The sequence below is a fragment of the Gymnodraco acuticeps genome, unplaced genomic scaffold, assembly GCF_902827175.1.
Source record: "Gymnodraco acuticeps unplaced genomic scaffold, fGymAcu1.1, whole genome shotgun sequence".
Taxonomy (NCBI): Eukaryota; Metazoa; Chordata; class Actinopteri; order Perciformes; family Bathydraconidae; genus Gymnodraco; species Gymnodraco acuticeps.
Genome location: NW_022990947.1, coordinates 3,787,292 through 3,803,191, shown reverse-complemented (window position 1 = coordinate 3,803,191; position 15,900 = coordinate 3,787,292). Strand labels below are relative to the sequence as shown.

Sequence of the window (15,900 nt, the reverse complement as noted above, 5' to 3'; positions counted from 1 at the left end):
TTAAAATTCTTAATATACTGCTGAGTAATTTAACCTATAATAATATAAGAACATGTATAAGGTAACAATTATTCTGAAAACCATATTTGACAAATAAATGTAATGGTGCAGCACTACAATGTTGCATAAAATGGACATGCTTAAGTAAAAGGGACAAGGGTAGTCAATGTGAATCTGTCAGAAAATGTTATGCATATACTGTCGAATATACACATGAATAGAACCGGTCTGATATGCATTAAACCTCAGCAACAGCTTTCCTTTGTATTAATGACACTTTAAAGCGAAAGGGCGAGCTACAATCGTTGTTATCCTTTTTGACCCCACAGGGCTGCTGTAGTCAGGCAGTCGCTTGTAGCAAACCACAGTAACAGATAGCCCTTTCATGAACAGGTGAAAGTAGTCTTTAGCAACTTTTACTTGACCTTACGATCTCTTCAAAACGATTCACAGCGTGTATTAAAAACAAAGGACCAACGTAAGTTCATTAATGTCTTTTTGACTGTCATACGTCGCTACTTTTGCACTTGTTTAGAAGCTAACGAACCCGGCTAAGCGGTGTGCTATCAGCTAGGTTAACTTGCTGCTATGTAATGCTAGCAGCTACATTGCTACATACGATGCAGCTCATATCAGATGTAAATCATCATCACGACCTCCTGGTATGATTAAACTCACTCATTGTAAAATGTGTGGATTCCAATAAATCATTAGGAAGATATTGTATTGTATCTATTTGAAAATATGCTGCAACTAGAAGCTAGGTTCTTGTTTTATGACTGAATTCAAGTTGTTCTAACTGTATTGTTCGTCGTCTCCTTTTTCCGTCGGTTAGTTTAGTTTTACGACATGGCAATGATCACCGTCCCCACCACCGCCTCCCGGTTCGCCCTGCTCCAGATAGACTCGGATTCGGACTCCGACGCCTCCGACGGGGGAAAGACCACTAACAAATCCGGACGGGACTCCTCCGGAAAGCCCCGACAAGGAAAAGCAGGAGCCGGGGGGAAAGGGGCTCAGTGCAACGACAAGAAGAAAGACAAGAAAAAGAAGAAGAAGGAACAGCAGCAGTCTGAGGCAAATGAGGTGAGTGAGGGCAGCATCACATTCCCCTCCTTCACACATTATCAGGACTTTGTGACAGACATGACTCGAGTGTATTCCGCCTTTGTTTCACTTCACCTGAATTGAAACTGTTGAGAGAGGTGCAGGTTACATCCCAGCAGACAACAGACCATGTTGTCTTTGTTTTGTTTTCAGTTGTTTAAAGCAAGTGTTGACATTGATTTAATATAAATGTTTAACCAGCATGCTATTACTTGATAAGACACATAACCAAGCCTTTAGCAACATAGCTGAAGTAACACCTGATATTCCATAATATTGTATCTGTGATAATAAAAAGAGAAACTAAATCAACTCGAGGTTCAAGTTTACAGTTAGCCTGATGGACAGAGATGTCTGAATGGATCTTGGTTGATGATCAGACCAACCATTAATCTTTATTGTTTAGTGTTATTACTTTTAAGTATGACTATTGATATCCAAAAGGGATCTTCCCTCCCCTGCACCATCTTTTGTGTGCAAATAATTAAAAACAATAGAGCAAGGCAATATTAGTATCAATGGTGGACATAAGAAGAGTCACTGTTTGAAGTAATCTCATATCTCCCTTTCTATCAGCTACGTAATCTGGCCTTCAAGAAGCTTCCTCAGAAGTCTTCTGCCCCTCCTCCCTCGATGACTCTGTCAGGGATAGCCGGTGAGCTCCTCAGTCCTGCATCAGGGGACAAAGTGGCCCTTCCAGAGGGGTGGCAGCAGTGGAAGCAGAAGGATGAACAGGTAAGTGAGCACAACTACAATAAATATGTGATCTGTAATATCCAAAATAAAGTGTTCTCAATCATTTACACGTGTATCACTAAGACCCCGTTTATACGAGGACGATACGGGTTGTATCCGCATAGTTTCTCTTGCGTATAGCCCTTTAGTTTACACGAGGCCGTAACAAAACGATAGAAACGGACCCCGCAAACGATAACGGGTCCCAAGGTGGATAGATCTGCAAACGGAACGCTCTGGGGGGCCAAACAGATCTGTCTGTACGCCTCTACGATCATTTTCTGATAACGATGAAATAGCCTCTCCTCCCTCTCCCCACGTCTCCTGCTCAGAGATCAGCTGCTGGGCTGTCAGAAAAGGGGGAGGACGTTTATTATTATTATATTATTATATAGAGTCGTTATCAATTTGTCTTAAAGCTCAATAATTAACAAAGAAGACCTCTGACCGGCACTTTTCTAATTTTGTCCGGAAGATTTAAACTTTAACGGACATGTTGACCGGCGAAAAAAAATGTTAACGGAAACTCTGCCGCATGGTTCCCTCGTCCCTTGGAAGAGGCGGAGAGGTGGGTGTTTTTCATCTGCTGGTGGACTACCGGAGAGATTTACAGCAGGAGCACACGCCGTCCACCGTGGAGAATAAACAGAAGGGCAACCATGCTCCGGGGTCTTCTTCGCTGCTTTTGGTGTATTTTGTGGCGGAAGCAGCGCCACTTACAGGCCCGGCATATGTACTACAGCGTTTCCAGCGGTCTCGTGTGAACGGACACGTTAATTGAGCCGAATGCGTGTGAACAAAATACTTTTTTGAAAACGCATACGGTGCGTAAATGCAAACGTTCCTGTGTAAATGGGGTCTAAGCCACATAACGTATAGAGTTGTTTTTTATCGCTGTGTGCAATAATATGAGCTTGAAGCCGACCGCATTACATCTTTCCTTGCCCTCTTTCTGAAAACTTGTTGTGGGAAGTTATGGCTGCATTAGAAAAGAGCACATGCATGACTTTTTGAATATTTTATTTTCCTTCTATAAATGCATTTTAAACTGTTCATGTCGGACCTTACAGACAGTAACAACTTGTTGTATCAAAATGTCTCGTATTTTTCTTCTTCCGCTGTAGATAACCAGTGAGCTCTATGAGGCTGACTTGGAAAAGGCCTTGATTCTAAGCAAACTGGACTTCGAACAACAAAAACCGGTACATTTTCCACACACTAATGGCGCTTTTCCACTGCAGGACCTAGCACGGCTTAGTACGGTATGGTTAGGCCTTGGTAGGCCAGGCTCACTTTATGCTGCGTTTCCATTACAGTTTACCAACTGGGGTACTAACTATAGTAACGCAGTGTAGGCGGGGCGATCGGCTGTTCGGCGCGCGGAGCGTGACTTCAATGCGAACCACAAAACCTCAGCCGTTAGCTGTTAGCACTCAGAGCTCACAGCTCCTCATATCTGTTCGGAAACTAGACAAAAGTTAAACAAGTACAAACCACAGACTATCTGTGTCATGGCGAATACAGTCGCTGGTTTATTTGTGTCTGTAGGCCGTTGTTGTGAGTGGACGGTCGGAGCATATACAACGTTAGCTTAGCCTGATCAATCCGATCTCCATTCAGAAAACACGCATTTTAAAAGGTTTTTTGCCTGCCGTCTTGTCTGCAGACCGGTATCAGTATGTTGTTACTTCGGCATAATTTTAAAACGTGTATTACAATTAAATCACGGTAAAATATGTTCATTTTGTTGTAGTTGTAGCCCCCTTGCCAGCGATTCTCTCTGACCATTCAGCAGTCGAGTGTTTACGTCACTAGTTTAGCATATTCAGCCCGGTTGTTGGCCCGCTAAGAACCTCGATTTTGGAGGACCAGAAAAAAGGTGAAAAGGTAGCCCTGAGCCGGAACTACCCCTAGTGGAAAAGCAAAAAAAAGCGGGCCTGGATTAAACCGTGCTACAGTGGAAAAGCGCCATTATATATCTTTTTCAAAAGGTACAGTGAGCGGACTGTTGTCAAACATAACTGCTGATTTGGACTCTTGACTTACTTTTAATAACAAAAAAACAGTTATTTATAATTGTTTACATATTCCTAAAATCCAGTGTGCTGGAGTATGTCACTCCATTTCATATAGCATGAAACAGAGGTTGAATTCAGTTTTATTTCAAAGTCATGTTAAAGGTAGATTGTTTTAAATAGTTACCAGAGGTTAAGAGCCTTAGTTCTAAGTTAAAGTTGAATGATCTGTTTTCACACAGAGCAACAACACAAACGCATCCTCGCCAAAGGCACGAGTAGGTAAAGATGGCGGAGGGAAGAAGGACAAAAAGAAGAATCAGCAGGCGAAAGACAAAAAGACGGTTTCACTGCAGGACTTCCAGGCTGACGGCAGTGCAGGTGAGAGAAAGAGATGAATCCGTTTCAATAGTCTTTAAACTGTGATCGTGTGTAGCTCCCGTTATAATATTAATGTTAATGACCTTTGTCTTTTTGCAGAACATTTGAATAAGAAGCAAGAGAAAGAGGTGAGTCCCTGAGCATCTTTTCCCTTTCATAGCCCACATTTTAAATGTTTGCGTATGTTTAATTGGGCAGAATGTATTGTATATAAATGTATAATCAATATTTAAGTAACCAGTAAATAATATGCACAGGGTTTTATTTGGGGTAGAATATCAAACATGATGTATATCACATGCCTTTGGAAACTCAAACCTTGCTCCCTTTCAGGATGCCAGTGTGGCTAACGTAGTGTTAGGGAACGGGCAGGAGGAGCGCTTCTTCAACAAGGTGGAGGACGACGTCACTCGAATTGTCCAACAGGAGAAGAGACGCGAGCTGTTCACCAGCCAGGGACAAGAAGTCATCACCTCCACAGATCATGAACCAGTGAGTAGACAGGCAGAAACACATGGCTATAGGCTCAGCATTTTGTTTATATTCTGCCTCAGGTATCTACAGCACAGGAACATTTGTGGCACGTAAAGTTGTATCTCATTTGTATTTGCATGTATCTCCTATATCTGGCCAGAAAGACAATAGATCAGCAATATAAGATGAGTTTAACACAAATGTGACTTTTATTTTCACCTCAGAGTTGCTGGGGGTTTTCTTTGTATAATATCCTGGGCTGATTTTAACGACACTTTCACCATGTGTTTGACACCCCTGTTCTGATCCGTAGTCCTGTATCTAGTAAGCAGGAAACTTTCTAAGAAAATGCAGTGACTTATTTTGGGACTAGATTTAGTTAAAGATGAATTTGATTAGTGTGCTGTGACTTCTTCTTAGACCTTTTAGAAATGTGTCCTCCTGACTTGCTCTCTTCTACCTGTCTGTAAGGATCCCCGAGCAGAACAGCTGAAGTACGATCTGGAGAAGAAAGACGAGGACATCGAGAAGCTAAAGAAGAACATTACACAGTGGGAGGTCAGTCCGTTTTCATAGTTCCAAAAGAAGTTATCATTATTTTGTCATTTAACATTGATCTATCAATCTATCTATCCTCTGTCTTGTCCTTGGGCAAGACACTTCACCTGAACTTGCTCCTGTGGGTATTGTCCACAGTGGTGACCATTGCATGTATGATATGTGTATTTGTAAAGCGCTTTGAGCATCTGGAAAAGCGCTATAATAAAAATGTAAGGAATTATCACGCAATGATGATTAACTTTAGATTATTTTCAAACTTGTATTCTCAACTTGCTTCTCAACTCTACAGGGGAAATATAAAGAGGTGAAAGCAAGAAATTCCCAGCTGCTTAAGATGCTCCAACAGGGAGAAAGTAAGTTGAACCAAAATGACGCCCAATATCCTTCTGTGCTTTTCCTTCCTTACAAAGATTCAAAAACATCGTTCTAATGTGTTCTGATTTCTCTCTCCTTCAGTGAAAGATAAAGCAGAACTCCTTCTACAGGTAGAAGAGCTACTACACATAAAAGAAGAACTGTCATCACAGGTAGGTTACAGGCATATAAAGATTATGAGAGAAGAACACAGATTTATGTGCATTTGAATGATACATGTTTTCTATTTAGGTATCATCACTACACGCTGCCCTTGAACAAGAAAGGTCTAAAGTCAAAGGTCTGCAGTCAGATCAACCAAAACATCAGGTAAGAGTTTAAATAATCACTCTTTTATTTCCCTTTGTCCTCATTTATTCAGGCAGCCTCATTGAGATTAAGACCTCTGAGAACGTTAAACATTTACAAGAACACAACTACAAATTAAAACAGTGAAGAGATTCATAGAAATCACAAGATAATAAAGCTATACATTCTCCAAGGGGCATATAAGCCTTGAGTTTGTAGTTCATTCTATTTGTCTGGTAAGTGTGTAGTAACGTTTTAGAGCGAGGACACTTGTAAGCTGATGCTAATGTATGTTTGCATGACTGCCCCTTCTTTCCCTTTCTGTAGAACAGAAGAGACAAAAAGCAGGCAGTCAGTCAGGTGAAGTGAGAGAAGTTGCAGTGAAAGTAAGCCCAGGCGCAGTAATACAGAGTTATATAGTTGAAGTACATCCAGTGAGGTCTGCAAGTAAGCTTATTTTCAGTTCAGAGACTTTTAATTGTTCTTTTACTTACAAGGAATTTAATGACATATAACATGAACTGAGTCATCATAATATGTTGTCACTTATAATAAATAATTGTTTACTTTCTGGGGTTTTCTGGTTGCAGGGAAACAAAAGAGGAAGGAAAGGCTCGGAGATGGATGTATGAAAGGTCCCAAATGGGAAAGACCATAACATCAAAAGGACATAAAACGATGAACAAATGAAGAAAAAGCACGACTGATCACTATCAAGTTTTAATTTCCTTTTGTTTTTTATGTTTTTTTGCTTGGACTCAATGTCAGCATATAATGCATGCCCCCCTATTACATACCCATACAAAATTACACTCCAGAGGAAGCAGGGTGTTTTAATTATCTGATCAAGAATGAACAGAAGCTCCTGGAAATGGTTTACTTCAAACGTTGTGTTGAAATGGTTGCTTGGCACCCGGTGCTGCCCTCTGCAGGCACAAGCATAATAGTGTTGTTCAAGGCTGTGCGCCTGCTCTGATTTTGTTGGGGTTTTAATACCAAAATGACGTGAATTGTATGTTTCTTTTTTTCTTTCTCACTGTAACGTAAATAAAATACTTTTCAGTGACAAAATGTGTCTTTGTTGTATATTGTCCCAACATTAGACTATAAAATGAAACACAGAGGAGATGGTAATTTTGTATTTGTGGTACCATAGTGCAACAATTTACGAGGAATCTGATAAACCACTGGGTGCTGTGAAAAGATGTCGTCTTCAATGGGGAATGGACATTTAAATATTAATATAATCTTCATTTTAAGAATGATTAATACTGGATTTGTGGTGTATATCTTTAAGTTGACACTGGTTACATAACTATTAGTCATACATCATTTAACCAGACTGCCCTTGTAAATACCTACATAACAGGAACTGACATTTAAAAAACGGTGGAGGGTTTGTATCTTTGGGTAGATTTTAATCTTCACCACCCTGCGCAGTCGGGTCAAAGCTGGCACAACTTTCTGCTGAGTCATCGGGACACACGCTCCTCCGACCCGGGACTGTGCAATCCTCTTCCTCCTCAGGACCGCTCCTCATCCTCCTCAGGTCCGCTCCTCATCCTCCTCAGTTCAGATCCTCTTCCTCCTCTCAGCGCGGTCAGGACTGAAATGTCAGGTTCGGAGAGAGATCAATCGAGAGCACAGGATGATCGTCAGATCGCTGAAACGATCCACGTCAGCGTCAAAGGTCCAGCGGAGAGCAGAGAGTGCACCATGAGAGGAGACTGCACCGTCACACAGGTCAGGAGGCCAAACGCACCTGCGTAAACTGGCTTGACATGCGCTTCGGCTGATAGTCTGTTGTGGGGTGTGTTTGTATTTGTGTGCAGCTGAAATGGTCTCTGGCAGAGGGTGTGGGGGTCCCGGCAGAGCAGCTGGTGCTCATCCACTTTGGTCGCGTGCTCAGGGAGTCAGAACTCCTGAGTCATCTTAGGGCACGAGATGGGTGTGTGAGCCTCTGCATGATCCAAAGGTATTCAAACACACAGGCTGATATGATGTTTGCTCAACAGACACATACCAACGCACTTGGGATGCAAATTATCTGTATTGTATTCTGTATTTGCCCATGATAAGCTTTGTGTAGAATTCGGCAGCCTGTCAAGGTGGATGGTTAGTGTTACAGGTTTATCCCTAAAAAAAAAAATGACATGTCACTCTTGTGCACTAGGAATGTCAGTGTTAGTGAACCTGATTTAAAAAAAAAAAAGAAAGCCAGTACGTGTCACTTTATGGTAGAAAAGTAAGCACATCTAAATATAGAATTGCACCTTGATGCATTGTGAAAAACAAGTTAGAAATCAAGTCAGTGTCCTAGTTCCTTAAGAGAAGACTGGCATGCTTGTAAGCGTGAACTGACATATATAGCCACACAAAAAATAAATAAAAAATGGATGCCATACTTTAAAGATCAGCTTCTGTTCTATATACTGGGAAAGCTATGTATATGTATATAGACTCAAAATATAGTGTAGATTCAAATTCAGTCCTTCTTTCTCAGGCCTCAGCTTTCGTCTGCTGCACACACCTGTGATCCAACTTCAGAAAGTGTCCAGTCGGGGCTCACAGCCGCTCTTCATCCGGACCCTGACAGTATCACGCCGTCTCCCACCTCGCCCCTTTGTCTGGGTAATGACAGCACAACCACCCTATTATGCTTTGTTTTGAATGTTCTCTTCATCAATGGTTATATTGCTGCTTGGGGAGGGGGGTCCAGTCCTGCTCTGCTGTCCAGTTCATTTACATGCACCTGATCTTGTTTCCATAGTGGAAGGTCTTGACAATTTTGGCCAAACAAACAGCGGGCCTGGCTTCTTTTCTTCACTCCAGCGCCAGATGGACCCGGAGATGCTGCACCGTGTCCTGGGCAGCCCCTTCGTACAGACCACCCTCTCCACCTCCAGCCCTCAACTAACCAGACAGCTAATTCTGTCAAATCCCCAAATTCACCAGCTCGTGCAGACAAACCCAGAGGTTGGAGATATGCTTAACAATGCAGATGTTATCACACAGGTGGGTATTAAAACATCAAAGGCTACATGGTGTAAATACATAACTCAAAATATAAATGTGTTAAACATTTTCTTTTAATATTATCTTCTACATTACTTTACTTTTACCTACATGTATCTATTTTATGTAGTTAGTTATTTAATTTACTAGCTAGGACCGGGAGGGGGGGAAAGGGAAAAAAAAATATATATATATATATTGACTGTATAAATCTAAACTCATTGTGCCTGACTCAATAAAAAAATAAAATATATATATATAAATGTGACCTGTCTCTTTAAATATCCTTTAGGATTATGAGTGAGTTGTGTGATTTGATTTAGTTAACATGCGAAAAAGGGTATTATTTCCTAGAACTGCAACTCATTTCTTCCACCTACATGGTCAAGATGTTCTATCTCTTGCCTCCCTTTCCAGGTGCTGGAGCTCATCAGGAACCCTGACATGATCGAGGATGTGATGCATGATGAAGACAAAGCATTAGGAAATTTGCAGCCAAAGCAGGAAAACCCTGAAAACACCAATAGGGATTCTGGTGGCAATCAGAAGACTGACACAAAAAGATTATCACAGGTAAAGGTTTGGAAATTATGTTTCTTTTTAACTATCTGTTTAGATAATGACAAAACAAATCTTTTTGTGATGTCTCTTCTATAGTCAATGACTAGTCATATAGTTTTCAGTACACTCGTCTATTTAAAATGTCACATTGTTAAAGAGAACTCCTTATTTAAATGGAAGCTTCAAATAAACCAAATGTGTTTTCTGCCCTTTACATTATTTGTTATGTTATTGTTGTTATATATTTATATTGTCCAAATAAACGTATACTTAAATGCACTCTTCTCAGATCCAGATAGCAGCATCCCGAGTGGGGACAACATCATCTGGGGAAAAACAGCCAAATGAAGGAGAAAGAAACAAGACTCCACCCGTCTCCAGTGACTGTTCAGATCCTCTCGGAGAACTGAGAGCTGATCCGAACCCTCAGAGCCCCCTCACTGCAGGCACAGACATACACATCTATCACAGTTCAACTAAACTGACGTAAAAAGTAGAATATCATCTGGCAAACATGTACTTTTTTTATTTTCTCAGCTTTCTGTCCCTTGTTGTATTTCAAGTTATTTTAAAGTTGTTGTTACTCACTGCCATTTCCGCCGAAACAAAACACGAAACAGGCCAACATTACCACGGTATTATTTGGTGTGCTAACTATAATTATTCATGTATACTTTGCACGTTTGCAATATGGCATTTTCAAATCGCAGGAGGCGCAAGATTATTTGAAAGGCCAAAAGTTCTTAGCCTACATATATTGTTCTACAGAGTTAAGAAAACATATTGGTTTGGTACAGATTGGCCAACATTATATTTGTAATAGGTTTTTCAGTAAAAATATTCAAAACATTTTTAAATGGTGAGCCCTAAAATATGTCCTCCTGCTCTCCCCTCAGGCATGCAGTCTCTGCTACAGGAGATCACAGCCAGCCCCGGGCTGATGGAGAGCCTGCTGTCTGGGCCGTATGTCAGCAGCCTCCTCCACTGCCTCGGCCAGAACCCAGACCTCGCTGCACAGGTGATGCTACACCATGTATGGGTGGATGAAAACCAGAGGTCACAAAAGTACTCAGATTGTAACTACCAGAGAGTAGGAATACTCTGTGACAAGTAAAAGTCCTGCATTCAAAATGTTACTCAAGTAAAAGTACAAAAGTATAAGCATCAAAATAAACTTAAAGTACCAAAACTGTAAGTACTCATTATGCAAATTGGCCCATTTCAGAATACCATCAATGATATGTTTTTATTATAAATATTGATGCATTAAAGTGTTATTAAAGCTGGTAAAGGTGCAGCTAGTTTTAATCACTTTGTATGCTGCAGGTTAGTTTGTGAATTTTACTCCAGGTGTAACTAAAATATTACTTAAGTGTTGTTTATATTTCACATCATTAAACTTAATTAGCAAAGAAGCTAAAGGTACTAAAATTATGGAGTGGAGTAAAAGTACATGATTAAACTCTGGATTGTAGTGGAGTAAAAGTACAAATTAGCAAAACATAAAGTAAAGTAAAAGTCTCACAAAATGTTATATCAGTACAGTACTTGAGTAAATCTACTTAGTTACGTTACATCACTGATGAAAACACATAAACATATATCACAGGGAACGCAGTTAACAAAAGATGCCTATTTGTACTTGACAACTGCATAGAATCCTTTTTGTTATTTATGAGCATATAAATTGCAAAACAGTAAATCACATGGTCTGCAATTCAGAACTGGGGGGACAGATAGAATCCTCCCCTCCCCATTTCTTGTTATATCCCCATAATCTCTCCACATAAATCCTACACCTTCTTTAAAGCTCTCATTTCCATTCTGTTTCAGATGCTGCTGAGCCACCCTTTGTTCTCAGGAAATCCTCAGCTGCAGCAGCAGATGAGACAGCAGATCCCTCTCTTCCTGCAACAGGTTACTCTCCTCACTTTTAAACACTCAAGTCTTGCAACTAGTTTAAAACAAAAAGGATTGCTCAACATTGGGAAATATGTATTGTGTGTGATCAACTGTTTTTATTTCCTAAACAGATAAACACAAAACAGATGTTTGTTTTGTAATAATTGGCTTGTGTATTTTTTAGCCACACTAGCAGTCTGTGTCTTTAATGGACTTGATGGAACACCCGGAAGTTTGTTGTAGTTTTGATATTCGTCTGACATTCACTCTGGATCCAGTGTTATCTTTTTATGGAAATGGTCAAATGTAAATGCTATTAGTTTCCATATCATATCACTGTATATATCGTGTATGACTCCAAGTCCATACACGCTATTATAATTACATTGGACAAAATAAACACACTTCTTTTTATTGGGTCAGTGCCCCATGATATTTTACATTAATCAGTGCTCTGAACTGCAAGTTTATTTTTTTATCTGGAGTATCCCTACTAAAAAGGTAGCTTCTGCCACAATGCCAGCTGCTGCTCCTCCTTCCCTTTGCTCTCTCCCATGCGGTTATTACTCTCTCTGCCAGAGGGGGGAGGCAAATGTTCTGCACTCCAGCTTTAATGATCAGTGCTCAATTTGTAGATGCAGAGTCCAGAACTGCTGTCAGCCATGTTGAACCCCAGAGCCATGGAGGCCCTGCTCCACATCCAGCAGGGCCTACAGACTCTGGCTACAGAGGTTCCTGCTCTGATACCTACGTGAGTTTAAATATGAAATACACACAATGAAACTTAATCTCAAGATGATTCACAAAATGATTAAGATACTGCGTAAAAAATAATTACTTTTATGCATGGCACATTCAAGGAATTGTAAAAAAATGTTTACCACCACATGTCTGTCTTGCAGAGCCGGTCTTGATGCTCCACCTGAGCTAGCACCTGACTCTGTCCTCAACAGCCAATCTGAAAGTGGTCCTCGGGTTGCCGCGGTGACAGAGCAGCAGCAGCAGCAGTTTGTGCAACAGATGCTACAGGCGCTGGCTAACACCGATAATGGGGTATCTGTCCTTACACCTTTATCGTTAACAAAAGTACTTACGCAAACACTCAAGACAAGAGGCTGGGTTATTATGATCAAGTTAGCTGTGAAAGTCAATGGGGAAAACATTTCCAGTGTTGTTAAAGGTGAATACCCTTCAACCCAAAGCTCCCATAACACTTGGGCTTCAGTTTGTGGCGCCACATTTTTTGCCTATAGAATAAACAATTTGGATTTATCATCGATTGCTCGGATTGATTTAACAAGCAAACCAAAATATGTAATCTGTTTGAATAGTTAAAGGGATAGTGGAAATCCGCGAATTTTGGGTTTAACTTATGTATTTTTATTAAAAATAAGCATAATAAACCATTTTTTTTTATTTCATGTGCCTAATTTCATTTTATTTTCAATTTTACTGCGCCCTCTCAATGAAACGAAATACTTCGGGAATCGTCGGGAATCTTCGGGTGATGACGAGAGCATAGGAAGACGGGCACAAACAATGGCGGACATTCAATAGCATTTGCATGTGAATAACCGACCTTTATTATGGTTAATAGATGTGTTTTGTATGGCTGTAGTGCGACAGAAAAATTCTACGTGACACAACGACATTGGATTAACCTTGAGATGCGTTTTTATTCCGTTGAACACAACTTTTGATCACAAATCAAAAAAGGTAAGACGTAATTATTGTAATATTTTTGGAACCGGATGTTGTTTACTTTCTCTTTTCTGGCTGATAGCTCCAGGAATTCGAGGTCTTACAGTGATGATTACATGTGTGGAATCTGTGGAGTCTCAGCTTTAAATCGTATATCTTGTTTGTGCAGTTAAGATAGTAATAAGGGCATTTCTACCGTGTGTTGTGTGTAAAAAAGCGTTAGCATTAGTTAGCATTGTTTCGCTCAATGCTAATTCAAAGGCTTGGTATTACTCTTGTGTTTTTTCTAGCTAACAATTGTTCTTATTGTCAGTTAGCGGAGTTTCTTACCTTTAAAAGGGTATGAAACATTAATAGTTTCATAAATGTTAAGAAGCCCTGAGACATGTGAGAGAAAAAAAACTGTGGGAGGGGTCCACTGGGGGGACCTTCGGGCTTAACTGGTTAACAATGATTAATATTTGTAAAGGCTACAGGTGATCTTAAGATGCGTGAGCTATGCTTAGGGACCTACCAGTCAAGATTATTTGTGCGTAGGGGTGCATCATCTGGCGCCTGGTCCTGGTCATCCTCGCCATTGCCCATGCCGTGAACCATCACCTCGGGCTCGGGCTCGAACAAATAAGGACGTAATGGTCCATCGTCTGGCTCAATATTCTCACCATCGTCGCTTACTGAACCGGATTCAGATTCAGTTCCTAAAACGACATTTTCGTAGGAAAGCCGAGAGGATGTTTCTGACTCGCTATCATCACTGGATACCTCGTACAATCCTTCTTCTTTGTCTGGTATATTTGCCCTTCCACGTTCATTCTGCATAGACGCCATGGTTTGTTATCGTATCGTCTTCCTGAGTTTTCGTCACTTCCGGTTTGGCTGAGTCGAACATTTCGTTTCTAAAAAACTTCGGGGAAGCTGCAATAAAGTGCTTCTAACATGCGGAAGGCATTTATTATATTTTTTTAATCAGGTGTGATTGTTTTGGTACGTAATTATGCTTGTATATAAGTTAAAACGAAACTATTTGAGGTTCCATTTCCACTATCCCTTTAATAAAAAGCTAACAGTTTTTATTTTAAGGGAATGCATTCTTCTGTAATTCTTCACTATTATTGGAAAAAGCAGTTTGAGCAAAGTTTTATGTAACTGTCCCCCCTTGTTGATGCATTTGTTTGTCTTTTTTTTTTACCAAAAGCTGTTGGAACATGGGTTGTAAGGGTTTGTGGAGCTTAATCAATTAGCAGCTTTATAAAGTACACAGATACTGGCAAACACACTTTAAAAGCTCAATAACTTAATTTTTTTTTTTTTTAATTGCAAAAGTGCTATGAGCTTGAATTTGTTGTACAGTGCTTGTTCTAACAATTCATAAAGAGGTTGCATTGTTGTTGTTCAAGCCTGAGGCCAGGAGCTGCTGTTTGTAGTACTTATTTTTAAAGAGTAAACAATTCAACAGACACGCACATTAAACTTTGTTTAAAATGCCGTGTCCTCTCAGGTCCACGTTGAGGACGCTGAGTTCCAGGACGAGCTGGAGCATCTGAGTTCAATGGGCTTCGGAGACAGAGAGGCAAATCTGCAGATCCTCATCAGCACCGGAGGAGACCTTTGCACTGCAATACAACAACTCCTCAGTCTCTGACACACACACACACACACACACACACACACACACACACACACACACACACACACACACACACACACACACACACACACACACACACACACACACACACACACACACACACTCACACTATAATGTACTGTAAGCACCTACACTCAAAACAAAATATCTCTATCAACGATTACAAAGTGCTTTACAAAAACATGCAAGACACATTTGTATTTCCACACTTTTAAGACACACTTATATGCATTCCTTAACTTCCATAACTAACCTCTGTCTGCATTATATTCAGTCCTAGCATTACAGTCCTTCTCAAAGTAATGTACCTATTACAATGGGTTTATTTAACCCTTTTTTTTTTTAAATAATCGATTTGAAAAGGGATTAGCACTTCATTTAATTTACCAGTTGTTTGTTTCGATCATTCACTTTTAGTAAGAATGAATATGTGGATTTGTTTTTCTTCTAAGATGGTTGTATTAGTCATTAAGTCTATAATATGAAAACAGGGAAAAGTATTGATCTGAACTTCCCAGAGACTGAGGTTACGCCTTAAAGAAGACTCCCATCATTCCATTTGCAATCGTATGAAATGGAGAAAAGCAGCCAAATGTGCACATTTAACTGAAAACACATGTTGTACCCTGCCTTGGTGTAGCGATGAATAAAAACACGACTCAAAACACAAACTGGTTTCCCATCTTTTTATTGATAAGAACAGTTATCTAATAAATCCTTTTATACATATAATCCACCTTCGCTAAATTTGAGAGATAATCCCACCATGAAACCCCATGGCCATGCTAATCTCTACACATCTAAAATCTACTGTATACTTTTATACTACAAACACTAGAGGGGAGCAGTTACACTTAACCTCCTCAATAATATCAACTGTTTTCATTTGACCAGCTGGTATTGTGCACAAATATTTCATATCTAACAAATGTATTTAGATTAAGTGTAAATTATGAGACTGAAATATGTGTCTCCATGTTCACCTCAAACTATGTTTTTGCAAATATATTGATATAAACTAATAACAAATGAAGAAAAAACGATTTTTAGTGCGTAATAGGATGTGTGTTGCTCTGTTTTCATCCCTGCTTTTGTGTCCTTACTCTGACACGGGGTGGACTAATGGCGCGTTTCCAC

General features: G+C 40.1%; 2 protein-coding genes across 5 annotated transcripts; both read left to right on the top strand.

Annotated features, from left to right (window-relative positions):
* The first annotated feature begins 294 nt into the window (after positions 1 to 294).
* gkap1 (G kinase anchoring protein 1) lies at positions 295 to 7,007 on the top strand. 3 transcript variants are annotated; one of them, XM_034234939.1, is made up of 13 exons: positions 295 to 478; positions 836 to 1,086; positions 1,684 to 1,842; positions 2,967 to 3,044; positions 4,100 to 4,238; positions 4,338 to 4,366; positions 4,572 to 4,730; positions 5,184 to 5,270; positions 5,563 to 5,626; positions 5,730 to 5,800; positions 5,880 to 5,957; positions 6,264 to 6,296; positions 6,527 to 7,007. In XM_034234939.1, the coding sequence occupies exons 2-13, from the start codon at positions 850 to 852 to the stop codon at positions 6,566 to 6,568; spliced, it is 1,176 nt and encodes a 391-aa protein (XP_034090830.1). In that variant the 5' UTR covers positions 295 to 478; positions 836 to 849; the 3' UTR covers positions 6,569 to 7,007. The 3 variants fall into 3 exon arrangements, with proteins under 3 accessions (XP_034090830.1, XP_034090832.1, XP_034090831.1); XM_034234941.1 differs by lacking the exon at positions 2,967 to 3,044; XM_034234940.1 differs by lacking the exon at positions 6,264 to 6,296 and having other exon boundaries at positions 6,527 to 7,002.
* Positions 7,008 to 7,308: 301 nt separating this feature from the next.
* LOC117558656 (ubiquilin-1-like) lies at positions 7,309 to 15,434 on the top strand. 2 transcript variants are annotated; one of them, XM_034234978.1, is made up of 11 exons: positions 7,309 to 7,679; positions 7,769 to 7,911; positions 8,440 to 8,567; positions 8,707 to 8,951; positions 9,369 to 9,524; positions 9,802 to 9,958; positions 10,409 to 10,530; positions 11,346 to 11,429; positions 12,050 to 12,165; positions 12,317 to 12,467; positions 14,614 to 15,434. In XM_034234978.1, the coding sequence occupies exons 1-11, from the start codon at positions 7,548 to 7,550 to the stop codon at positions 14,755 to 14,757; spliced, it is 1,578 nt and encodes a 525-aa protein (XP_034090869.1). In that variant the 5' UTR covers positions 7,309 to 7,547; the 3' UTR covers positions 14,758 to 15,434. The 2 variants fall into 2 exon arrangements, with proteins under 2 accessions (XP_034090869.1, XP_034090870.1); XM_034234979.1 differs by lacking the exon at positions 14,614 to 15,434 and having other exon boundaries at positions 9,802 to 9,998; positions 12,317 to 12,460.
* Positions 15,435 to 15,900: the final 466 nt, after the last annotated feature.